At 42.8% G+C, this 27,101-nt stretch overlaps 2 protein-coding genes and 1 pseudogene across 5 annotated transcripts; all 3 read right to left on the minus strand.

The window, feature by feature from the left end:
* Positions 1 to 12: 12 nt before the first annotated feature.
* Positions 13 to 1,233, minus strand: LOC110539169 (annotated as a pseudogene).
* Positions 1,234 to 1,481: 248 nt separating this feature from the next.
* LOC110538310 (tetraspanin-1) lies at positions 1,482 to 17,507 on the minus strand. Of its 3 annotated transcripts, XM_036938526.1 has the most exons (9): positions 17,352 to 17,480; positions 14,547 to 14,650; positions 12,036 to 12,111; positions 5,571 to 5,786; positions 3,397 to 3,471; positions 2,957 to 3,064; positions 2,660 to 2,785; positions 2,201 to 2,293; positions 1,482 to 2,023 (listed from the first exon to the last, which is right to left on the minus strand). In XM_036938526.1, the coding sequence occupies exons 3-9, from the start codon at positions 12,090 to 12,092 to the stop codon at positions 1,964 to 1,966; spliced, it is 735 nt and encodes a 244-aa protein (XP_036794421.1). In that variant the 5' UTR covers positions 12,093 to 12,111; positions 14,547 to 14,650; positions 17,352 to 17,480; the 3' UTR covers positions 1,482 to 1,963. The 3 variants fall into 3 exon arrangements, with proteins under 3 accessions (XP_036794421.1, XP_021480717.1, XP_036794422.1); XM_021625042.2 differs by lacking the exon at positions 14,547 to 14,650 and having other exon boundaries at positions 17,352 to 17,507; XM_036938527.1 differs by lacking the exon at positions 14,547 to 14,650 and having other exon boundaries at positions 17,420 to 17,481.
* Positions 17,508 to 18,774: 1,267 nt separating this feature from the next.
* On the minus strand, positions 18,775 to 23,781 carry LOC110538309 (zinc finger protein 653). 2 transcript variants are annotated; one of them, XM_021625040.2, is made up of 10 exons: positions 23,422 to 23,781; positions 23,152 to 23,189; positions 22,739 to 23,050; positions 22,050 to 22,597; positions 21,754 to 21,928; positions 21,503 to 21,608; positions 21,250 to 21,361; positions 20,965 to 21,079; positions 20,141 to 20,240; positions 18,775 to 19,928 (listed from the first exon to the last, which is right to left on the minus strand). In XM_021625040.2, exons 1-10 carry the CDS (start codon positions 23,715 to 23,717, stop codon positions 19,751 to 19,753), a joined length of 1,980 nt encoding a protein of 659 aa, XP_021480715.1. In that variant the 5' UTR covers positions 23,718 to 23,781; the 3' UTR covers positions 18,775 to 19,750. The 2 variants fall into 2 exon arrangements, with proteins under 2 accessions (XP_021480715.1, XP_021480716.1); XM_021625041.2 differs by having other exon boundaries at positions 21,503 to 21,593; positions 23,422 to 23,780.
* Positions 23,782 to 27,101: the final 3,320 nt, after the last annotated feature.

The following is a 27,101-nucleotide window of genomic DNA, read 5'->3' on the forward strand; positions in this document are numbered from 1 at the left end:
ACATCTGCAACACAGACTTTTGGCAGACCTCTAGATCTTCTCCGTTTCTCAGAGCACAGCCCTTTCCTTAAGCTCTCCACTGCGGGTCATTTGACCACTTTTCTTTTCTTCGTAGTCTTCTCTACACCTGTAACTACTGCTTCCTCTTCTTCTGTTGCACTGTTCTTCGCCTGGTCTTTTATCATCTCCATAGTGTCCCACACCTCATCCACTTCAGCTTCCTCTTCTTTCACTTCCTCCACATCTCCGATTACTGCTGATCTGCTCAGCTCTAGATCTTTGCTGGACAGAAGCACACAGTTGAGTAGTGACTTCAGATACACCTTGTGCTGTAGGGAGCAGTCCTCCAGGCTGTGTACTCTCATAAAGTGATCCAAACCACAGGAAGCCACCAGAGGGAGAGGGGTGGCACTGCAGCCCCCGCACTCCTCCTGCCAGCCCCTTCAAACACCCACGCACCAGACCTTTCCGCAAAACTAAGATGGCGAGTTCTCCATGTGTGTTGCCCACTACAACACTGTCTTGGTTGGCAGGGAGGGAGAGGGCTGTGAGGGGGTACTCCCCAAAATGAGCCTCCAGAACCGGAAGCCTCTGGGGAGAGGCTGGGTCATGCACTCGCACCTGGTGGTGAATCAACCTGTGCAGGTGACGATCTTGTCGGAGTCTGGGATGAAGGCCATGTCTCTAACCCACTCTGGCATTCGCAAGTCATTACGTACATTCTCGGAGGTGAAAATGGGTGTTTCAGGACTCTCTAGATCCCAGACCTTTAGGTCATTCTCCTTCCCTCGTGGCCACTTGGTTGCACTGTGAGGGATTCTGTCACATCCGACAAACATTCGTCCCAGCATTTATCTCAACTATGTCTATGCTGCCCTCCTTCCAGACCCTCAGCAGTTCAGTCTCCACACACGTGATCAGAGCACTGTCTGACGGCAAGTCCTGTGAACCTGCCCTGGGTGCTCTCCACACACTGTCTGGTCTCAGCGAAGATGCCCTTCTCTGTGCTAAATGTCTTCACTGTGCCATTCACAGACCCCACCAGTACCTCAGTCTCATGTTGATCTCCCAGCCTACGACACACACTTCCTGGTCCAGGCTCGGGCAGCTCATCTCACAGAAGTTGAAAGCCTGTTTTTTGGATAGGCTCACTCCTTTTAATATCCCTGTTTCCGATCCCACCCATACTGAGCACACTTGACTTTTGTCTGCCATGAAAAAGAACAAAAATATTGTCAACAAAACAAAAATTCTAACATGTTATTCTCTGTGCTGTGGTGAATCTCCGTTTTGCATCCTTTCTGAGCAGAGACACTAAAGAAAGAAATTCAAACAGCGGATGGACACCACACAGATTGAACTATTTTAGAGAGAACTTGGAAAAGGAAAGATGTGTGCCTTTGATACCAAAACGTGAGTTAAACAAACTTACTTTAAAAACATTGCCGTTATACAATAGTTACAATGCAATAAATCAGTTAAACTTATTTTCAGAGCGTTGCAAGTTGCAACCTTTTTATTAATTCTCCAGAGCATGTAGCATCTGTAGAAAATCAATTATTACAATTATAAAAAGTGGCACATATGTCCTGACAGTGAATTGATAATGTTATTATAATATGAATCGTGATGATACTGTGCAGAGTGGAATGGAGTTAGGACGCAATGTATTGCTTCAATCTAAATGTAAGACAGCATCATTTTTAGGTGAAATATTTCTACAATACAATAAAAGACTTCAGTACAAATAGACATTTCCCATATCCAATAATCTTGTACATGATTTAATTTAAACTGGCTCAGTGGTGGGGCGCCTCTCCTTATCACAAAGCTTCCTTAGATTTCTCTTCAGCCTTGGTTGTTTCAGAGATTGTTATGCATCCACCCTGGTAGTTGTCCTAAGGAGTGTCCAGAGATGCCATCCAGGCAGATGACTCTACGGCCCTCCCTCCTCCACTGGTTTTCAGTCACTCTTTGAGCCTATTATGCAGTACAATGTCATGGAGACAACCATCGCCAATATCTAGGGAAACAGGAACAGTAAATAAATGCTTTGGTTATGCTAAACTTTTAAACAAAGCCCGCTGTACGAAACTGAACACATCACATTACTTTTGTTGAATTTGCATCTACATTTGTGGCATTTCAAAACAATGAGATTGTGACCTTGAAATAGACACAGGGGAGGAGTCAACAGTACCTCAAGGGCAGCGATTCCCAATGCCACTGCCACAATGCCAATAGTGTTTTCATCAATCAGTTGCTTAAACTTTGGGAAGCAGCCAGTGATCGTCTGTGGGGACACACAAATGTAATAGTGATTTAGACAGGCGAGGCCACTGGGTGTTCAACTGTAAAGTGTGTTACATTCTCAAATGGGCCTTCCATTGATGAGTTTGAGTATGGATGTAGTGTGATTAACTTGAGGTGATGAGTTCACATCTCGTACCAAGTTTGGACCCGCACTGACTACAGTGTTAACTCAAAATGACAACGACTAGGTTCCAGTTTAACAACGTTTACTTCACCGTACACTATCACCCTTATACTCAGGCCAGTTCCATCAACAGTGAGACTACTGCGCAGGTGTACTAATAACAGTGTGACATCACAGTAATAACAGAAATATAGGGATACTTAAAACATGAACTTAACATACAGCACTTGTATCATTACAGGAGCTGAAAACAGCACCGTGGCAGCACTGTTGAGGATAGAGATGGGTGCGTATTTCAAATGGAGAGCCAGTGAAGTCTGTATAGTTGTAGAATCCACAGCACTTTAGCTAGAGTGGACACGGAGACAGTTCATATTAGAACAATTCTGTTGACAAAACTGAATAAGCTTTCTAATACACAAGCATATAAAAATGACAATGTAATTTGAGACATTATTTGTAGGCCTAATATGTTATTTCCAAGGTATTAAAACAGGCCAGCAGGATATTGTAAAGTACCGTATCCATAGTAGCATTCCAGAGAGCAGTGACGTCTACATTTTCTCCATAGTCCTTCTTAATGTTCTGAACCACTTTGGTGCCCAGTTTCTCAATCAACTCACCTGCCTGAAATACATAACACAAATCACACACACTTTGAAAAAAGGGTTCCAAAAGGTTCCAGGTAGCATTCCAGGTAGAACCGTCTGTGGTTCTATAGAACCCTCTGTGGAAAGGGTTCTTATGGAACCCAAAAGAGTTCTACCTGGAACCAAAAGGGTTCTACCTCGAACCAAAAGGGGTTCTTCAAAGGGTTTGCCTATGAGGACAGCCAAAGAACCCTTTTTAGAGAGCACCTTTTTTTCTAAGAGTGTAGTCTTTTTTTCAAATTCTCCACAGACAGTCTTTAACCCCCTTTAGCAATATGAGGAGAGTGAATGGGCTCCATGTACGCTTACCAAGGGTTTAAACACCAGGATAACCACTGCTCCAGCCACCTCTGCAATGAACACCACCAACACAATCACAAAGAACTAGAAAAATAGGAAAATGAGACCATAAGAGAGATTGAGTGGTTGGACTGAGAAAACAGTTTACAGTGCATTTGCACACATTTCATATATACTGAACAAAAATATAAACACAACATGCAAAGTGTTGGTCCTATGTTTCATGAGCTGAAATAAAAAGATCTCAGAAATGTTCCATATGCACAAAAAGCTTATTGTTCTCACTTTTTTTAATTTACTTCCCTGTTAGTAAGCATTTCTCCTTTGCCAAGATAATCCTTCCACCTGACAGATGTGTCATATCTAGAAGCTGATTAAACAGCATCATTACACAGGTGCACCTTGTGCTGTGGACAATAAAAAGCCACTCTAAAATGTGCAGCTGTCACACAACAATGCCACAGATGTCTCAAGTTGAGGGAACGTGCAATTGTCATGCTGACTGCAGGAATGTCCATCAGAGCTGTTGCCAGAGAATGTAATGTTAATTTCTCTACCATAAGCCGCCTCCCAACATTGTTTTAGAAGATTTGGCAGTATGTCCAAACGGCCTCACAACCGCAGACCACATGTAACCACGCCAGCCCAGGACCACATCTGGCTTCGTCACCTGCGGGATTGTCTAAGAACAGCCACTGGGACAGCTGATGAAACTGTGGGTTTGCACAACCAAATAATTTCAGCACAAACTGTCTCAGGGAATCACATCTGCATGCTCGTTGTCCTCACCAGGGTCTTGACCTGACTGCAGTTTGGTGTCATAACCAACTTCAGTGGGCAAATGCTCCTCTTTAATGGCCACTGGCATGCTGAAGAAGTGTGCTCTTCACAGATGAATCCCAGTTTCAACCGGGCAGATGGCGACATGTTGACATGTTTGCTTATGTCAACGTTGTGAACAGTGCCCCATGGTGGCGGTGGGGTTATGATATGAGTGGGCATAAGCTACAGACAACAAACAATTGCATTTTATTGCTGGAAATTTGCATGCATAGAGATAGAATCTCATTGTGAGGCCCACTGTTGTGCCATTCATCTGCCGCCATCACCTAATGTTTTAGAGTGATAATGCACGCCCCATGTCGCAAGGATCCGTACAAAATTCCTGGAAGCTGAAAATGTCCCAGTTCTTCCACGGCCTGCATACTCACCAGACATGTCACCCATTAAGCATGTTTGGGATGCTCTGGATTGACGTGTATGACAGCTTTTTCCAGTTCCCGCCAATATTCAGCAACTTTGCACAGACATTTAAGAGGAGTGGGACATCATTCCACAGGCCACATTCAACAGCCTGATCAACTCTATGTGAAGGAAGGGCCTCTCAAGTGGCGCAGCAGTCTAAGGCACTGCATCGCAGTGCTAGAGGCGTCACTACAGATCCAGGTTTGATCCCTGGCTGTGTTGCACCCGGCCACGACTGGGAGGCCCATGAATTGGTGCACAATTGGCCCAGTGTCATCCGGATTAGGGGAGGGTTTGGCCGGCTAGGATGTCCTTGTCCCATCTCGCAACTCCTTGTGGCGCCCGGGTGCATGCTCGCTGACTTCAGTCGCCAGTTGTACGGTGTTTCCTCTGACACATTGGTTCGGCTGGCCTCCGAGTTAAGCGAGCAGTGTGTCGAGATGGGTCGTGTTTCGGAGAACTCATGACTCTCAACCTTTGCCTCTCCCGAGTCCGTACTGGAGTTGCAGCGATGGGACAAGACTAAGTACAAATTGGGGAGAAAAAAGGTTTAAAAAAAGCATAATAATATGCAAAGTAGTTGTCGCCCTGCATGAGCAAATGGTGGTCACACCAGATACTAACTGTTTTTTTGAAATACGCCTTTTTCTTAAGGTATCTGTGACCAACAGATGCACATCTGTATTCCCAGTCATGTGAAATCCATAGATTAGGGCCTAATGAATTGATTTCAATTGACTGGTTTCCTTATATGAACTGTAAGTCAGTAAAATCTTTGAAATGTTTCATTTATCCGTGTAGCTACCGACTCTACTGTAGAAAATCCTGAAAGGAGAGATGAGGAGCTTGACAATCAAGCTTGTTCACTGAGTCAGTGTCAATCACATTGGTGACAACATAGCACATATACTGAAGAGCTCATGTTTGAGGTGACCTACCAGGAGCAGCATACACCTGCTCTCCTTCATGGCGCCACAGCAACCCAGGAAACCTATGATCAGCAGCACTGCCCCCACAGCAATCAACAGGTAACCCACGTTTAGGATCTGGTTCATCTCCGCTGGAACATCTTTTATCCCCTTGAGGAGCCCCAGGATCGAGCCGCTGTCCACCTTCACCCAGATCCCTACGCCCAGGATGGCAGCGCCCGCCAACTGGGGGAAGAGAGCATAGCATTGTTGGGTGATTTCTATTAATTCAATGAAGACCACATCAACTGCTGCCCTTCGTCTTACCTAACATGCCCATCCAGTGCTTTCTGAAAGTATTCCTCCCCCTTGACTTATTCCGCATTTGGTTTTGTTACAGTCTCGATTCAAAATTGATTAAGGGGCGGCAGGCAGCCTAGTGGTTAGCGCGTTCGACTAGTAACCGAAAGGTTGCAAGATCGAATCCCAGAGCTGACAAGGTACAAATCTGTCGTTCTGCCCCTGAACAAGGCAGTTAGCGCACTGTTCCTAGGCAGTCATTGAAACTAAGAATTTGTTTAACTGACTTGCCTAGTTAAATAAAGACAAAGTTTTAAAAAATCCCCTCATCTACATACAGAAATCCCATTTACTTTATATAAGTATTCACACCCTTGAGTCAACACTTTGGCTGGGCCACCCAAGGACTTTCATATTCTTGTTCAGAAGCATTCCAGCGTTGCTTTGGGTGTATGATTGGGGTCATGGTCCTGTTGGAATGTAAATCACACCCCAGTCTAAGGTCATTTGCACTCTGAAGCAGGTTCTCATTAAGGATTTGCCTGTATTAAGCTCCATTCATTGTTCACTCTATCCTTACCAGTCTCCCAGTCCCTGCTGCTGAAAAGCATCCCCATAGCATAATGCTGCCACCACCATGCTTCATGGTAGGGATGAAGTTAGATGGCCTGGCTTTCTGTGCCTGGCTTTCTCCAGACATAGCACTTTGCATTCAGGCCAAATAATTACATTTTTGTCTCATCAAACCACAGAATATTTTGCCTTATGATCTCAGAGTCTTTCATTCCAGGCATGCTGTCATGTGTCTTTTTCTCAGAAGCGCCTTCTGTTTTGCCAATCTCCCACAAAGCCCAGATTGGTGAAGTGCTGTGGAGACTTGTCTTTCTGGCAGGTTATCAGCCAAGGAACACTGTAGTTCTGTCAGAGTGGTCATTGTGTTCATGGTCACCTCCCTGACCAAGGTCCTTTCCCGGTTGTTAATTTTGGTCGGACGGCCAGCTCTAGGCAGAGTCTGAGTAGTTCCATATTTATGGAGACCACTGTGCTCTTGAAAAATTTCAACACTCTTGAAATTGTTTTATACCCTTCCCCAAATATACAGTGCCTTGCGAAAGTATTCGGCCCCCTTGAACTTTGCGACCTTTTGCCACATTTCAGGCTTCAAACATAAAGATATAAAACTATTTTTTTGTGAAGAATCAACAACAAGTGGGACACAATCATGAAGTGGAACGACATTTATTGGATATTTCAAACTTTTTTAACAAATCAAAAACTGAAAAATTGGGCGTGCAAAATTATTCAGCCCCCTTAAGTTAATACTTTGTAGCGCCACCTTTTGCTGCGATTACAGCTGTAAGTCGCTTGGGGTATGTCTCTATCAGTTTTGCACATCGAGAGACTGAAATTTTTTCCCATTCCTCCTTGCAAAACAGCTCGAGCTCAGTGAGCTTGGATGGGGAGCATTTGTGAACAGCAGTTTTCAGTTCTTTCCACAGATTCTCGATTGGATTCAGGTCTGGACTTTGACTTGGCCATTCTAACACCTGGATATGTTTATTTTTGAACCATTCCATTGTAGATTTTGCTTTATGTTTTGGATCATTGTCTTGTTGGAAGACAAATCTCCGTCCCAGTCTCAGGTCTTTTGATGACTCCATCAGATTTTCTTCCAGAATGGTCCTGTATTTGGCTCCATCCATCTTCCCATCAATTTTAACCATCTTCCCTGTCCCTGCTGAAGAAAAGCAGGCCCAAACCATGATGCTGCCACCACCATGTTTGACAGTGGGGATGGTGTGTTCAGCTGTGTTGCTTTTACGCCAAACATAACGTTTTGCATTGTTGCCAAAAGGTTCAATTTTGGTTTAATCTGACCAGAGCACCTTCTTCCACATGTTTGGTGTGTCTCCCAGGTGGCTTGTGGCAAACTTTAAACAACACTTTTTATGGATATCTTTAAGAAATGGCTTTCTTCTTGCCACTCTTCCATAAAGGCCAGATTTGTGCAATATACGACTGATTGTTGTCCTATGGACAGATTCTCCCACCTCAGCTGTAGATCTCTGCAGTTCATCCAGAGTGATCATGGGCCTCTTGGCTGCATCTCTGATCAGTCTTCTCCATGTATGAGCTGAAAGTTTAGAGGGACAGCCAGGTCTTGGTAGATTTGCAGTGGTCTGATACTCCTTCCATTTCAATATTTTCGCTTGCACAGTGCTCCTTGGGATGTTTAAAGCTTGGGAAATCCTTTTGTATCCAAATCCGGCTTTAAACTTCTTCACAACAGTATACCTGCCTGGTGTGTTCCTTGTTTTTCATGATGCTCTCTGCGCTTTTAACGGACCTCTGAGACTATCACAGTGCAGGTGCATTTATACGGAGACTTGATTACACACAGGTGGATTGTATTTATCATCATTAGTCATTTAGGTCAACATTGGATCATTCAGAGATCCTCACTGAACTTCTGGAGAGAGTTTGCTGCACTGAAAGTAAAGGGGCTGAATAATTTTGCACGCCCAATTTTTCAGTTTTTGATTTGTTAAAAAAAAGTTTGAAATATCCAATAAATGTCGTTCCACTTCATGATTGTGTCCCACTTGTTGTTGATTCTTCACAAAAAAAACAGTTTTATATCTTTATGTTTGAAGCCTGAAATGTGGCAAAAGGTCGCAAAGTTCAAGGGGGCCGAATACTTTCGCAAGGCACTGTATGCCTCATCACAAGTCGATCTCGGAGAGTAACTTGGACTTCATGGTAAGGTTTCTGCTTTGACATACGCTGTTAACTGTGGGACTTATATAGACAGGTGTGTTTCTTCCTACATCGTGTCCAAACAATTTATTTGGTGGACTCCAATCAAATTGTAGTGACATCTCAAGGATGATCAAGGGAAATTGGATGCACCTTGGCTCAATTTGGAGTCTCATAGCAAAGGGGTGTGAATACTTACACTATCGTTCAAAAGACATTGTACAGTGTAGTAATTGTTAATGTTGTAAATGACTATTGTAGCTGGAAACGGCTGACTTTATATGGCATATCTACATAGGCATACAGAGGTCCATTATCAGCAACCATCACTCCTGTGTTCCAATGACACGTTGTGTTAACAAAGTCAAGTTTATCATTTTAAAAGGCTAACACGGAACCCAAACCGTCCTCGTGCGTGCACACATTTATTTTGTCCCCCAACACCAAATGCAGGTTAAAATATCAAACTGAAACAATTACATTAATTTGGGGACAGGTCGAAAAGCATTAAACATGTATGGCAATTTAGCTAGCTTGCACTTGCTAGCTAATTTTTCCTATTTAGCTAGCTTGCTGTTGCTAGCCAATTTGTCCTGGGATATAAACATTGTTGTTATTTTACCTGAAATGCACAAGGTCCTCTACTCTGACAATTAATCCACACATAAAAATGGTTAACCGAATCGTTTCTAGTCATCTCTCCTCCTTCTAGGCCTTTTCTTCTCTTGACTTTATATTGTGATTGGAAACTTTCATAAATTAGGTGCATTGCCGCCACTGACCTCGTTTGTCTTTCAGTCACCCACGTGGGTATAACCAATGAGGATTTGGCACATGGGTACCTGCTTCTATAAACCAATGAGGAGATGGCACGTGGGTACCTGCTCCTATAAACCAATGAGGAGATGGGAGAGGCAGGACTTGCAGCGCGATCTGCGTCCCAAATAGAACTGACTTCGATTTTAGCACTTGCCAATGCAGATGCTCGTTGGCGTGCGCGAGAGCGGTGTAGTCAGCCTGTAATTGATCATTAGAAAACCCTTTTGCAATTTTTAGCACAGCTGAAAACTGTTGTTCTGATTAAAGAAGCAATACAACTGGCCTTCTTTAGACTAGTTGAAGGCCAGCATCCCGGAGTCGCCTCTTCACTGTTGACGTTGAGACTGGTGTTTTGCGGGTACTATTTAATGAAGCTGCCAGTTGAGGACTTGTGAGACGTTTGTTTCTCAAACTAGACACTGATGTACTTGTCCTCTTGCCCAGTTGTGCACCGGGGCCTCCCACTCTTTCTATTCTGGTTAGAGACAGTTTGAGCTGTTCTGTGAAGGGAGTAATATACAGTGTTGTACGAGATCTTCAGTTTCTTGGCAATTTCTCATATGGAATAGCCTTAATTTCTCAGAACAAGAATAAACTGATAAGCTTCAGAAAGTGCTTTGTTTCTGGCCATTTTGAGCCTGTAATCTAAAGGCCAGTTGTATTGCTTCTTTAAATAGAACAACAGTTTTCAGCTGTGCTAAAAATTGAAAAAGGGTTTTTTAATGATCAATTACAGGCTGACTATACCATTCACGTTGCGTGAGCGAGCGTGGCAAAATACATATTATTCAATTATTGCACCCACTGCTCGCGAGCGTCTGCGTTGCCAAGCGCTAAAATAGAAGTCAGTTCTATTTGTGATGCAGATCACGCTGCAAGTCCTGCCTCTCCCCATCTCCTCATTGGTTTATAGAAGCAGGTACCCACGTGCAATCTCCTCATTGGTTATACCCACGTGGGTGACTGAAAGATGAACGAGGTCAGTGGCGGTAATGCACCTAATTTATGAAAGTTGCCAATCGCAATATAAAGTCAAGAGAAGTAAAAGCCTAGAAGGAGGAGAGATGATTAGAAACGATTCGGTTGACCGTTTTATGGGTGGATTAATTGTCGGAGTAGAAGACCTTGTGCATTTCAGGTAAAATAACAACAATGTTTATATCCCAGGACAAATTAGCTAGCAAATGCAAGCTAGCTAAATTGCCATAAATGTTTAATGCTTTTTGACCTGTCCCCAAATTAATGTAATTGTTTCAGAGTTTGTTTTGATATTGTAACCTGCATTTGGTGTGGGGGGACAAAATAAATGTATGCACGATGGTGCACGCGTGCAGTCGGTTTGGGTTCCGTGTTAGCCTTTCAAAATTATAAACTTGACATAGCTAACACAACGTGTCATTGGAACACAGGAGTGATGGTTGCTGATAATGGACCTCTGTACGCCTATGTAGATATGCCATATAATGCCGTGGAGGAGATCTTTGTGGGCTATACTCGGCCTTGTCTCAGAATGGTAAGTTGGTGGTTGAAGATATCCCTCTAGTGGTGTGGGGGCTGTGCTTTGGCAAAGTGGGTGGGGTTATAGCCTGCCTGTTTGGCCCTGTCCGGGGGTATCATTGGATGGGGCCACAGTGTCTCCTGACCCCTCCCGTCTCAGCCTCCAGTATTTATGCTGCAGTAGTTTGTGTCGGGAGGCTAGGGTCAGTCTGTTATATCTGGAGTACTTCTCCTGTCTTATCCGGTGTCCTGTGTGAATTTAAGTATGCTCTCTCTAATTCTCTCTCGGAGGACCTGAGCCCTAGGACCATGCCTCAGGACTACCTGGCATGATGACTGCTTGCTGTCCCCATTCCGCCTGGCCGTGCTGCTGCTCCAGTTTCAACTGTTCTGCCTGCGGCTATGGAACCCTGACCAGTTCACCGGAAGTGCTACCTGTCCCAGACCTGCTGTGTCAACTCTCTAGAGACAGTAGGAGCGGTAGAGATACCCTTTTTCCTAGCCGGTCTGAACGGTAGTGTATGTAAATGAGATATTTCTGTATTTAATTTTCAATAAATTGGCAAAAATTCTAAAAACATGTTTTCAGATTGTTATTATGGGTTATTGTATGTAGATGGTTGAGATTTTTTCTTGATTTAGTCCAGGTTGAATTCGGGCTGTAACAACAAAATGTGGAAAAGGTCAAGAGGAATGAATACATTCTACATTTCTCTTTTCATCTTTATTTTGTTATGCCTACATAGGTATTTTACTGGAAAATTCTAAATGTTTTATTTCTTTAATAGCTCCTTCGCATTCTCTGACATTCATGCTGCATTTGGCTTGCAGCACATCACACTATTCTACTCTGTGCCTAATCTTATCTGGTCCAAAATGACATGTCGGTCTCATAAAAAGTAGTAAAACCATAGCAAATGTCTGTCCTTTTGTTTCATGTTCTCATAACTTTCTCACGTTGCAATTTAGATAGTGTTTTTCTGGGGGACAGAATAAGGATAAGAAGTGGTAAGTGATAAGGAGTGTTCTGATTGCCTGCAGATTCATTATAGTGAAGCATAACTGAACTCTGCTATTATCAGCAATAATTTACTCAAAAAGATGAAAACATCTCCAACTTACAAAGATGATGCCATTAAAAGCAAACATCATGACTTTGAGAAATCCGAAGCAACCCATTCTTGATGAATTATTCTGCCTGGAAGAAAAGAAGAGGAAAAGTTGAGAAAGGGAACATTGTTATGAATAATCACCTATGGTAATGATGAGAATGTTTAGAAATTCTATGAGACTTCTGAATCATTAAGATGGGATCAGAGGTCAAAAGTCTGAACTAAAGCTACTGCCTATGTCTGTAGCCTACTGTCTATAGGCCTGTTTAGAGGAGGAAGCATAATGACCAAAGGTTCTCTTTAATTCAATGGGGAAGTACCATCTTAACAAAACAGCTAAATCATGTACTTCTTATGATGTTCTATATCAATGACATTTTGGAAATTGTATGTTGAGGGTTTTGGTCACAATCTTATCTTGCAAACTTACACCACGAACCCTTCTACACCTGAATAAACATTTGACTCATATTGAATGATATTGGAAGGTGACAGTTATGGTTTTGTGGACACAATCAGTCACTAAGGAAGCAAATATATATATATTCTGTCAAACAACAGAGACAAAGCGTTTCTCTACTACTCTAGCAGAGTTGTTCCGAGTCATTTGCAATGAGTTGTTATGTCTGGCTAATTAGGTGACGGATTAACAGTTCTACACAATCCTTGATGCTGTTTGCTGTCTTTGACTTGTTACCAGGAAACCAGCCCTTTGTCATCTACAGTAAGACGTGGGAAGGAAGGAGTGGGGAAAAACACCAGCCACTTAACTTATCCTCCCTATCACCGTATCGTCCTTGAACAGTCAAGAGCACCCTTGCTTTTTTTTGTACTAATGTCATTTACTGTACAGTACACTTTCCCAACACCAATGAGAGTTAAGTGAGCCTTTGCTTTAGAATTAAGGAAAGTACAAAGGCAATGACAAGGCAGCATGTCCCACTGCATTGTCATTTAAAATGGGCCCCTAAACAGATTAAAATTATACAAGAGGCAGACCAGTCCCATAGCCTAATTGTCAGAAAGAGTATTCACAGTAATTCACTCGATGTCTGAAAACCCTTCCACCTGGGGCCACAAAATGTTCAATGTAAAAAAGTTATCAAAATGTTCAACGTGGTCTGCTATTCAGATGAGAACAGTGTCCATCACCTGTCCAGGCTGTACAAGAAAATTGTAAGGAACTTTCTTCCTCACCCTCAGTGTCAATCAGAGGCCTATTAAAACACAGGAGCCCATTACACACACACTGCAGGTTTATGTCCTGTCCCGTTTTGCAAGTTAAACCATCTATGGATCATCTCATCCTGCTCTGTTCTATGACCCCGTGTGGTGCCATTTACCACTATGTGTGTTTAGGACTGTCTGTCTGAATATGACCCTATAGGGTGGGAACAGTGATTGAGTGACTAAATGACAGCTGGTTTGTACTGTACTCTTAATAACAGCAATAACAAACCAATAGCACTCTGTGGCAGTAACACCAGTAGTGTGACAGTGAACTCTGTCAAGGAGTTTCTGATTGACATGAGTGTCATTTTCTTTCTGATGTTATGACTAAAGTATCCATAAGTGTGTTTATCTTATACGGTCCCAGATAGAGTACTTAGAGTTCATCAACCTGGCCAAGGCTTTCGACTCTGTCAATCACCACATTCTTATTGGCAGACTCAACAGCCTTGGTTTCTCAAATGATTGCCTCGCCTGGTTCACCAACTACTTCTCTGATAGAGCTCAGTGTGTCAAATCGGAGCCTGTTGTCCGGACCTCTGGCAGTCTCTATGGGGGTGCCACAGGGTTCAATTCTCGGGCCAACTCCCTTCTCTGTATACATCAATGATGTGGCTCTTGCTGCTGGTGATTCTCTGATCGACCTCTAAGCAGACAACACCATTCTATATACTTCTGGCCCTTCTTTGGACACTGTGTTAACTAACCTCCAGACGAGCTTCAATGCCATACAACTCTCCTTCCATGGCCTCCAACTGCTCTTAAATGCAAATAAAACTAAATGCATGCTATTCAACCGATCATTGCCCGCACCTGCCCGTCCATCCAGCATCACTACTCTGGACGGCTCTGACTTAGAATACGTGTATAACTACAAATACCTAGGTGTCTGGCTAGACTGTAAACTCTCCTTCCAGACTCACATGAAGCATTTCCAATCAAAAATTATATCTAGAATCGGCTTCCTATTTCGCAACAAAGCTTCCTTCACTTATGCTGCCAAACATACCCTCGTAAAACTGACCATCCTACTGATCCTTGTCTTCGGCGATGTCATCTATAAAATAGCCTCCAACACTTTACTCAGCAAACTGGATGTAGTCTATCACAGTGCCATCCGTTTTGTCACCAAAGCCCCATATACTACCCACCACTGCGACCTGTACGCTACCGTTGGCTGGCCCTCGCTTCATACTCGTCGCCAAACCCACTGGCTACAGGTTATCTACAAGTCTCTGCTAGGTAAAGCCCCGCCCTATCTCAGCTCACTGGTCACCATAGCAACACCCACTCGTAGCACACGCTCCAGCAGGTATATCTCACTGGTCACTCCCAAAGCCTTCCTTCTTTGGTCGTCTTTCCTTCCAGTTCTCTGCTGCCACTGACTGGAACGAACTGAAGAGAAAAAAAAAAAAAAAAAAAAAAAAAATCACTGAAGCTGGAGATTCCCATCTCCCTCACTAGCTTTAAGAACCAGCTGTCAGAGCAGCTCACAGATCACTGCACCTGTTCATAGCCCATCTCTATACAACCCATCTATCTACCTCATTCTCATACTGTATTTATTTTGCTCCTTTTGCACCACAGTATCTATACTTGCACATCTACCATTCCAGTGTTTAATTTCCATGTTGTAATTACTTCGCCACCTTGGCCTATTTATTGCCTTAACTCCCTTATTTGCACTCACTGTATATATACACTTTGTTTTCTTTTTTTCTACTGTATTATTGACTTCATGTTGTTTATTCCATGTGTAACTCTGTTGTTGTAGGTGTCGAACTGCTATGCTTTATCTTGGCCAGGTCGCAGTTGCAAATGAGAACTTGTTCTCAACTAGCTTACCTGGTTAAATAAAGGTGAAATAAAAAATAAATAAAAAGAGAGTGAAATGGCATCGGCATACAGTACTGAGAGATGGATGCTAAACGTCAGGATGTTTATCACGGTGTCAATGTTTAGCCATGAGCATCAGGTTAATCATATGAATGGGCCAGAGGGCGCATAGCAACATATCCTGAATTGGTTTTCCCCCTTTCATTCCCAGAGGGTTTCCTGCAAGTGGTCACTCATCTTCTGCCTTCACAAAGCCATGGGCAACAGCGGTGGCCATAGTTAGCCTGGTGATGTATTAACAAACACAGTCACATGCAAATGACTAAGAAAACATCCCAGCCAGGAGCCATCAACACACGGTACAAAGACAAAGGTGAGTATAATATACAGTAGCTATGGCCCTTAGGACTTTACATGCTTTGAAAATTAAAATGCAATAAACACAAAGCAGCTAAATGAGAATATAATTTAGACAAGAGTAACGTAAAAAAATAAATCAATGATCAGGTGAATTTCAGGCAAGTATTCTTTAAGCTGCTGAATAATATGACACAGTGAGTGGCATAGCTTTGTTGATATCATGTTAGGAGTAATGTGGTATTCAGTCATGAAGACTACGATAATGAATTCATCCACAAGGAAGCCAGTGGGGACACACCTGGTGACAAACATTTCCCGGAATGATGATCAAGATAACAAATGTCTGTTGACGAACATGCCAATTAACGACTAGAGGAAAGAAAGTATAGACATCATATTTATCAAAGCTTTCATCTCAGTCAGCTGTCATCCCGTATAACAGTTTACCTAATATGGTTCAATGACAATTCCTAACATGTAGTCTACGCCAAAATGGGAAAGTTTTAAATGTATGAAGGATTACATTTTTGAAAGTGGGTTTCCTCATGAGCCCTAGGGTAGTGCTTTGAGTTATGGGGTTTTGGCTTACTGGTAATACATGAAAATCTTCCATCATGACAAATCTAAATAATTGTCAGGAAGAGTATATACAGTAATTCACTCACAGAGACAACCCAGTCAGACTCTCTGTCTGAGCTGAGCGTGCTAAAACTCTAAACACTGGACAAATCTAAAAGGATGTCATGAGCTATGTTGAGCTATGTTCCGTCCAATTGGTGACAGATTTTCATTCGAATATTCTAAAATGTGCATATAAACTATGCGCATTTTCCCTGCAGAGATGAGTTTCCATCAAATTGGCTTGCTGCAAATAAAAGGCTATGCGTGCAACGTAGTGCACATCAAGATATATTTTGCAGTTAAACAAGTTTCCATTCCATTTTCAACTCTACTGATGGTTTTCTCACAAAAAAAGGTGCCTTAGGCTACATAAAGTACCACAGCATGAAACACGTGTTTCTAAAAATCCCTTATGGAAAAAAATGAATGGTGGAAAAACAATTGGAACCATTTTCCTGTTTGACCGCTAGCTTTTATAGGCATTATGACGCCTCCATTGTGGGGCTCTATAGTAAGTGTCCACTTGTATTGGCACGTGCTAAAGCGTACGTATGAGATTATCATGGACAAAATAGTGAGATTTATTTTTAAAATGGCAGCAAAACATCGATTATCATGTCACCATAATAAGACCCTCGATAGTTATTGGGAAGGCGCATCAAGCTCAGCACCTTTCACTATCACCACCGTGTTAAATTCATCCTGATTTATTTTATCTGTAACCTAATACAGTTCATGCTTTCCGACAAATCGTAGTGGGGGACTACAAATCATCGCGTGACTCCCAAATTTACTTCGACATGATGGTTATTATATCAATATTTGCGCATAAAAGCGTTTCCACCTACATTTCTCGCATTATTCATTTTACCGAAACAAAAAGGTCTCATCTTGTCTAGCGTATTTTGTTTTGTCCACATTTTGAAAGTTTACCGAAAAATGTTCTGTTGCCATTAGGTCGGTGACATTCTTTTTTAATCCGACATCTACTTTACTCGCCTAAAACGGTTGGATGGAAACCTGGTTGTAGAGAGGAATAATTACAGGCTTGAGTCAAGGTCTCAGGAGAGGAACAAATAATGAATTGTTGGAATCCATGTTGTCACTGCACCCGACTACAGGCGAATATAAAACACATCAAATTACTACTCTATGGGGCATTTTCAACAACCAGATGAGTCAACCCTTGTTATTCTCACTTACAATTGTTTACCCTACAGTGGAGTGGTACAACAGGTTTCGTTGAGACTCAGAGAAAGAAAGTGAGTCTGGGCCTTACCTTCACTGGGGTGATGGAGGCTGTTGCTGGGAGAGCGAATGTGGGCGTCAGTAAACAGGCTGATTTACCTGTGTTCTCGGAGTGACCTGTACTGCGTTTTTCTCTTCCTGTGCTTCTCGGTGGCTGCAGGTTGGTTATAAACAGTGAGGGAGGGGGCGTGCTGAGGCAAACAGGTGGGAGTGATTCAGGTTTCAGAGGCAAGGAGCTCACTTCCCTGTGGAGTAGAAGTACCACCTGAGGGAGTGTCACAGCAATGTTACAGCTACATACACACAGGCATAAGCACATTCTACCACCATTTTTACCTGTGGCATCACTGTATATCAAAGTGGGCTTTTGGAGACGTGAATGGTATGGAAGCAGAGAAAGAATATATCTATGGATTTTTAAGAAAATGTTATTTAATTAACATACTATAAGACCTTACTATGTGAGTTCCATTGAAAGCATTGTTTTGTAGACATAGGATAATTCATCAGTCGGAATGTCTCTCTTGCTTAGAAATTTGCTCAGACTTTGACCTAAATCTTCCCATGACAGCCTCTAATGAAAAGTAGACTTTCACAATCATGCAGGAATCTGAGTTGAGCTTTAAAAATACCCAGAGTGACAGTGATGGAGGAATTGAGGAGGTAAATTGTAATAAATGTATAATAACCAGATTAACTTTTATTTTTCAATTCACTACCTTCGATGATAAGCAATCAAACAGTATCCTACCAGTTGAAACAGTGCCTGTTGAAACAGAACCTTATGGAGTCGCAAGCTTCTGTGAATTGACCATTTCACTGCCTATCTATTTTTCAACATTAACCTTAAAGTAACTGTCCATTGAAAATCTAACTTGTAAAAGTTAATATTCTGTTAACTCATACCCAAATTACATTGTTGACTCATCCTATACTCTTGTGGCCAAAGCATTAATTGGAGGGGGAAAAAACACTTGAATAAAACCCACCTCAAATCTGTATCTCAAACAGACCGTTTCCAAAATGCTTGTATTTCCTCAGAGGATGATGTCATTCCAACACAGAAAAGCTGCTTTTTAATATACTTAAAATAAACTGGAAGTAAAACTATTTCACTTATATTGTAATTAATTACCCTATAGGTCATATTTAATAGAAATATGGAAACACTGGACAGATACTTTAATACAGTATTGTGGTGAGTATATGATTTTAGCTCAAGTCTAATGACCATTTATATCAGGTTATAGCATTAGCATTCAAGTACCTTGACTTACTCATCATCAATGAAATTATTTAGAACATTTGACATACTAGCCATTGGTGACATACCTGATGTGTCTTACATTCATCCCACCATGCACTGAAAATATGTGTTTGGCAGTTCCTTGTGTCAGTGTGACAACGCTTACATTATGCCTTTCCTTGCCACATCAGACAATCCCAAACTCCAATACAGTACTCCTTTTTTTATTTTACATTTGTCTCAAACAAATGTATCTTCCAGAAATATGTACAGAATCTATTTAGGTCATATTCACATAGATAATTTCAGTGATACAGGAAAAGAACATAACTATAAATTAGAGATTCTGCTTTGGAACTTTACAAAAAAAAAGGTTTTCAAAAACTACATTTGCCATTTTAGAACCACAAGACAACATCACTCTGTTCATAGACACACAGCACAACAGACAGACCTGAAAGATGATGCAAGACTTTCACACAAAGACTACTCCTTGGTCAGGTCAACGACAAAAATGACCAATTCTCTATTTCAATCTAGGCAGCCCACTTGTGTGACAATACAACTCTTCTTTCTGAATCCATTGACATGTCCTTTACATCCATATGCACATTGTTACAATTACTACTCAAGATGTAATTATCATTTCCCCATGAATATGTAAGTTATGTTAGTTTTGGCATTTTACCAGCAGGCATCAGTTCATGTACATGTATTGACATGAGAACACAAGCATTAACAAAAATAACATACTTTTTTCCAACAAGTACATTACAACTGTGGATGACAAGTGTATAAAAGTGAATAAAAAAAGAATCCATGGATATGTTAATAATATGGTATAGACAGTATGGTTTAGAGGCATACAGCACATTATGTAAACAACTGTGCTGAAATGTACTATATCAACAGCTAGGCTGTCTCTGTGAGCTCTAAAAAGGCTGTGTCCAGCACAGCTTTGAGAGCAGGGTCTAAAGTCCAAGAGCAGAGTCTAAAGTCCAAGAGCAGAGTCTAAGCAATGTCCTTAAGAGTGTTCATTCAAAAGAGCTGCTCTTTCCCCAAAAAGGCATACCCGCCTCTATGGGCACTCTTCTTCTCTTGTTCTTTGTGTCAACAGATTCAGTCCCTTTCTGGTCTGACCCTGACCAGTTGATATTTAGTGCACATTCCAGCAACACTGCACCTTATGTTGCCTGTTTGTCTGGGTGGCTTTTTAACTTGTGGAACTTAACACTGTCAAGCTTTTCAAACCTCTTGCCACAGTGTTCGCAGGTGAAGTTGTAGTGGGCCTCGGGGGTGTGTTTCTTCATGTGCCAATTGAGAGATGCTCGCTGGCGACACTGGTACCCACAGATCTCACACCTGCAGAAGAGGTAGAGGAGTGGAGTGAGACAACAGATGAAGAATGTAAGATGATTCAAATCAGCAGAAAGTGTTTTTAGGAGTGCAATGTAGTCATTTCTGTTTGTGAGACAAAATTGCATTTATTGTACAAAACCAAAATATTAAATGTTTAGAGAAAATGAAATAAACCGTCGGAGTAAAAACTTGAGTGATCAAAGTGTTTCACTCACTGAAGGGGCGTCTCTCCTGTGTGCGTGCGCCGGTGAACCTCCAAGTGATTCTTCCTTTTGAACGATTTCCCACACGTTTCACAGATGAAGTCTCGGACTCCTACACAAAGTTTGATGAAAAATGTATATCACATTTTATTTGTCACATGAGCAGAATACAACAGGTGTAGTAGACCTTACAGTGAAATACTTACTTACAAGCCCTTAACCAACAATGCAGTTCAAGAAATTGAGTTAAGAAAATATTTACAAAATAAACAATAACGAGACTATATAAAGGTGGTACCGGTACCGAGTCAATGTGCGGGGGTACGGCATCTGTGACAAACTTAGTTGAAAAATGAGGGGACAAAGTTAGTTGGGGTTGGGCACGGTCTGGAGGCGCAGAATTCAGATGCTTGTAATGTTGAGTCGCCAGGACAGCTCACAACTCATTTAGCCTCTCTGCTGATTGGGGCTCTCAACAAGTAGATTTTATTTGGAAGTGATTCAGAATCCCCATTAGACAATATTGCTGAAAGCAGTCTGTGTATTTAACAGCCATTGTATTTGGTAATTCTACAGACCAGTGTAATGTTTGGAGATTTTACAATCAGGTCAGCAATCATTTCACAGGCAGCACGGTTAGATGCGAGGCGATTGTGAAGCATCACCCAGTAAAGTTCCATGCGGTCAAAACCATTAGCTTTAGAGACAGGTTGACATTCAAAGCTGCATTATACAGTAGACGTCATGGCAGGATACATATGAATACATTACTACTAGCTCATGCGCCAATGTACAGTATATCAGTATAGCCCAGATTTAGAGTTGTTTGTGCCCACCTGAGTGGATGATCATGTGGCGATGCAGGTGGTTTGACAGATAGAACTTCTTGCCACAGCCGGGGTGGGGACACACCTTGGTCCTCCCCTTCCTGTGAACCAGATTCACATGGTTCTGCATGGGAACATAAAAAAAACATTATGAATCACAGCATGAAATGGTAGTTACAGCAACATGTGTGCATTTCTATTTTCTTTATTCGTAACTTGATGGCACTACAAGGTCAAGGTGTTCCAAATCAAGGCAAAAGCTGAAGTGTAGAGTGCCTAAAAGGGCCTATTTACCTGAAAGCTGCTGATGGCTACATAGACTTGACTACAGCCTTCATACGGACAGTGGAACATCTTGAGCATTCCGTCTGCCTCGATGACAGGACCTCGTCTGCTCCTTCTACATCTGAAATAGAAAAGGGAGTGATGCCCGTGGTTCGTCTACAGAAGTGCTCTGAGGAAGTCAAGATGGGAATGAAAATGGCATGTCCATATAAGTTTGTCTCTACAGATGTGATCCCCATAATTCTCCATGCTGGACACTCACCTGCTTAGGCCCCTCTGTAGCTCCCTTTCACAGGTGGGCTCCAAGTCATGAGACTCAACACTGGGCTGGAGCAGCTCCTTGTCACTGAGGCCTGAGAGAAAAATATCTCAAACCATTGGAATAGCAAGCTATTCATCATTGATTTTTGTCAATGTCAGTATCCTTTAAATCAACATATACAACAATTACAGCATATTCTAATGCATTGTCTGTCGGCGTAAGCAAAGGCTAAAATACTGTGCCAGCAGTACCTGTGATGGAGTCTTCCTCTGTTGTCTTAAAGTCTGCCACTGACTGGCACATTTGGTTGTAAGCCACGCCCTCTATGACAGTGCAGGTGACCTCCTCCACATCTCCGCCCCCCATGTTGAGCTGGATGCCCTCGGATGCCAAAGCCTCATAGCTGGGGCCAGTGATGATGATCAGCTACAAACAACAGGGAGAGGGACATAGGATAGGCTACATGTTAATATTACTATATAAAGGCAGTGCTTGATTGTGATAAAATTCCAAGACAAATTACTAATGAGTATTTTTTTTTTAAAACCTGAGAACCGTCCAGAGTTCCTCGCTGGTCTGGTATCTCACAGGTGGTCCCCACAGTCTGTAGTGTCTGAGAATCAAATAGTTCCCCTTGCCCAGGCACCTGCATAGAGGCTGGGACTGGATGGAGGTTGGTCTGAGTGTCTACACCAACTGTGTCACCCAATGTCTGTGTGGTGTCCTCCTCATCGGCTTTGTCCAGTCTGTCAGTTAAGGATGCAGTCACTACAACACACTCGTAGCCATCTTGTGATGTACCCACTCCTTCATCTCCCCTGTCTCTTCTCAGGTCCTCCGCCTCCTCCTCTGGGTTGATGTCCTCCCCTACAGCATTGTAACCTGTCTCCTCCTCGTCAGACTCCTGGGCTTGCTGTCTGCCTGCCTCCATCACCACCTCCATCTCCCAGACAGACTGATTCTCAGAGAGATGCTCCATCAGTGGAGTGTCCCTGGATGGGGCCTCCATCCCTGGGAGCTGGCTGAGAGCCGTGGCCTCCTCCACCTGATCCATAGTCACCGGGGCTCCGGCCACTTCCAAATCCCCTCCTGCATCTAGGAAAGACAAGGGTACAGAATACAGATGCATTTAAATACAGGTTACCTGGTTTGTCAAATCAGTGGTTCCCATACAATTACATGTGACCCAGAACAATTAAAAGCCAACTTAGTATCTGAATGTACTGTATCTCTTACCAGTGAGCTGTCTGTGGGCATCTGTCTCTCTCCTCCTCCACCTGGTCATGATTCCTCCAGTTTCCTCTGTCCTTGTGTCCCTGTCAACTTCCTCCTCCATCTCTGTCTCCATCTCAAGCTCACTGGCCCCTCTTGGTGGCGAGGAGAGGTGCTGCACAAATGAATGGTCAGCATCACACTGCCAGATAGCAGAGGTGGAGAATCCAGGTTGTGGTTCCAGAGCTCTGAGCTGCGGTTCATGTGGACAGGTCTGGGAGTGATCCTGGTACCAGGTCACTATGCTACAAAGGCTAGACACTCTCTCATTTTTCCCTGTAAGAAAATAAGTATCACCAGTGACAAATGTATCAATCCCTCATGTAGGGCTACTTTTCTTTATGGGTAAATGGATCAAATGTGGTGTTTTGTCTTACCTATTTTCAGTTTTGTACATACTTCTGGGGTTGTCTTCCTAGCGGCCAGGAATATAAATATGACAGTGACGTTATTGCATGAGGATACTGTGTTAACGTTAGGCACTATTGAGTTGATAGCCCGAGCTAGCTAACCCAATTGATTGAAGGAGGTGGCCTGGGGAAAGGACTCACATTTAACAGATGACAAGAGAGGGGATAAACTAGCTAAACAATATTAGTTACTAGCTAGTTTGATATTCTGATTTTATGTATTATTCGTAAACTTACCCTCCGTATTTTTGCCGGTATATCTCCCCGTACGTGGAGTTGAGCAGGATTAGGTACTCGGCAAGTCCAGCGTCACTCAAACTCGTTCGCCGGCGAAGCTCACTCCAAACCTTGTGAGATTCTCCAAGATAAACTCGCCTAACATCATACTTCTTGCGGGACTCGAGGCGTCTTTGTGCTCGGTCAGAATCCGTGAGCCTGGGACGGCCTCTACAACGCCTCGAAATTGATTTTATTTGATCCCCGGGTTCTTCAGCGTCCAGCGGACCCTCCTCTCCTCCATAGCCATCCGCCATCTTGACAACAGCTGTCTGTTGTTGTCATTCCTAGCGGAAGTTGTCTTACAGGAAGTGACACCACTTGCACATCATGCATTGAGCAGAACGTTTTATCAACGATAAACCAAGTTCATACATGTAGATATATAGCTAAAGAAAGATATGGCCGATATTTTGACCCTTGTCTTTAGGATATTTAACCAACACAATGGAAAAACGAAGGATTTCAAAATGCAGTGCCTTGGTGGTCGGAGACTGTAGCATCTACCATTAGTTGCTGATACTTGCAGCGGTGACGGCTGCCTATGAATTGGGGCTCAAAGTCTAATTTTTCACTCAGGTTCAAATTCAGAGCCTTCCAGGATCATTACAAGAATCCATGTCCAACCTGAGCCCCGACAATTTGAAGGTAATTAGCTAGTCACATACTACTAGGCCGACCATTTAGAATCTCACCATACCCTCTCTGCTATGCAATCTGGTTTTAGAGCTGGTCATGGGTGCACCTCAGCCACGCTCAAGGTCCTAAACGATATCTTAACCGCCATCGATAAGAAACATTACTGTGCAGCCGTATTCATTGATCTGGCCAAGGCTTTCGACTCTTTCAATCACCACATCCTCATCGGCAGACTCGACAGCCTTGGTTTCTCAAATTATTGCCTCGCCTGGTTCACCAACTACTTCTCTGATAGAGTTCAGTGTGTCGGAGGGTCTGTTGTCCGGACCTCTGGCAGTCTCTATGGGGGTGCCACAGGGTTCAATTCTTGGACCAACTCTATTCTCTGTATACATCAATGAGGTCGCTCTTGCTGCTGGTGAGTCTCTGATCCACCTCTACGCAGACGACACCATTCTGTATACTTCTGGCCCTTCTTTGGACACTGTGTTAACAACCCTCCAGGCAAGCTTCAATGCCATACAACTCTCCTTCCGTGGCCTCCAATTGCTCTTAAATACAAGTAAAACTAAATGCATGCTCTTCAACCGATCGCTACCTGTACCTACCCGCCTGTCCAACATTACTACTCTGGACGGCTCTGACTTAGAATACGTGGACAACTATAAATACTTAGGTGTCTGGTTAGACTGTAAACTCTCCTTCCAGACCCATATCAAACATCTCCAATCCAAAGTTAAATCTAGAATTGGCTTCCTATTTCGCAACAAAGCATCCTTCACTCATGCTGCCAAACATACCCTTGTAAAACTGACCATCCTACCAATCCTCGACTTTGGCGATGTCATTTACAAAATAGCCTCCAATACCCTACTCAACAAATTGGATGCAGTCTATCACAGTGCAATCCGTTTTGTCACCAAAGCCCCATATACTACCCACCATTGTGACCTGTACGCTCTCGTTGGCTGGCCCTCGCTTCATACTCGTCGCCAAACCCACTGGCTCCATGTCATCTACAAGACCCTGCTAGGTAAAGTCCCCCCTTATCTCAGCTCGCTGGTCACCATTGCATCTCCCACCTGTAGCACACGCTCCAGCAGGTATATCTCTCTAGTCACCCCCAAAACCAATTCTTTCTTTGGCCGCCTCTCCTTCCAGTTCTCTGCTGCCAATGACTGGAACGAACTACAAAAATCTCTGAAACTTGAAACACTTATCTCCCTCACTAGCTTTAAGCACCAACTGTCAGAGCAGCTCACAGATTACTGCACCTGTACATAGCCCACCTATAATTTAGCCCAAACAACTACCTATTTCCCTACTGTATTTAATTAATTTATTTATTTTGCTCCTTTGCACCCCCATTATTTTTATTTCTACTTTGCACATTCTCCCATTGCAAATCTACCATTCCAGTGTTTTACTTGCTATATTGTATCTACTTTGCCACCATGGCCTTTTTGCCTTTACCTCCCTTATCTCACCTCATTTGCTCACATCGTATATAGACTTGTTTATACTGTATTATTGGCTGTATGTTTGTTTTACTCCATGTGTAACTCTGTGTCGTTGTATGTGTCAAACTGCTTTGCTTTATCTTGGCCAGGTCGCAATTGTAAATGAGAACTTGTTCTCAACTTGCCTACCTGGTTAAATAAAGGTGAAATAAAATAAAAATAAATAAAATCTCTCTGGTCACCCCCAAAACCAATTCTTTCTTTGGCCGCCTCTCCTTCCAGTTCTCTGCTGCCAATGACTGGAACGAACTACAAAAATCTCTGAAACTGGAAACACTTATCTCCCTCACTAGCTTTAAGCACAAGCTGTCAGAGCAGCTCACAGATTACTGCACCTGTACATAGCCCACCTATAATTTAGCCCAAACAACTACCTCTTTCCCTACTGTATTTATTGTATTTTTTTTGCTCCTTTGCACCCCATTATTTTTATTTCTACTTTGCACATTCATCTACTGCAAATCTACCTTTCCAATGTTTTACTTGCTATATTGTATTTACTTTGCCACCATGGCCTTTTTTTGCCTTTACCTCCCTTATCTCACCTCATTTGCTCACATCGTATATAGACTTGTTTCTACTGTATTAACTCTGTGTCGTTGTATGTGTCGAACTGCTTTGCTTTATCTTGGCCAGGTCGCAATTGTAAATGAGAACTTGTTCTCAACTTGCCTACCTGGTTAAATAAAGGTGAAATAAATAAATAAATAAAAACTACCTATCTAGTTTGGTCCAGCAGCTGTGTTTTTTGGCACTACCTTGATAAACATGACAGAACATAACACACAGCACCACACTCCCTATTGAAATCATTGGTCAGCCCACTGACCTAACAATGTCTTATGACATCAAGCACTTTTATTTTGTGTCATGTTCAATTGGAAAATGCAGCAAGTTAATTATACATTTGTATGTACTTTGTTTGTGAGGTAGGCCTAATGATGGATGCTTATCTCTTCTCACTATCCTGCCTCCTAAGCAGATAAGAGAGCCCACTCTAAGTACCCCTAATCAGTCACAGAGATGTGCATCACTTATCAGCACAAAACATGCCTCATGGGCCCACTGCCAAGTTCTCCCTAAAAATCAGAGGGAGAAAATGTTTTCCTGAAAATTCCTGAGCAAACAGTTCTGATTATTGGCATGACTTTATTGCAGAAAATCAAGTTAGCTTCAGGACGTTGCCTCTTTACATGAATCAGCCTCTGGATCTGCTGCCCCTCCGTCACTGATCATCGTGGACGGACTGGAGGGCTACCTGCGCAGGCCTGGGGTGAGTGGTGGCCTTCAGCAGGCGGAACAGTCCTCTGCTGCCCCTCCGTCGTTGATCATTGTGGACTGACTGGAGGGCTACCTGCGCGGGCCTGGGGTGAGTGGTGGCCTTCAGCTGGCGGAACAGTCCTCTGCTGCACACATCTCTGCTCTGCTGTATGACACGGCTGCATTTCTCTCACAGACCTTGGAAGAGAGAGCCGCTAGTCT

This window comes from Oncorhynchus mykiss, chromosome 12 (genome assembly GCF_013265735.2).
Source record: "Oncorhynchus mykiss isolate Arlee chromosome 12, USDA_OmykA_1.1, whole genome shotgun sequence".
NCBI lineage: Eukaryota > Metazoa > Chordata > Actinopteri > Salmoniformes > Salmonidae > Oncorhynchus > Oncorhynchus mykiss.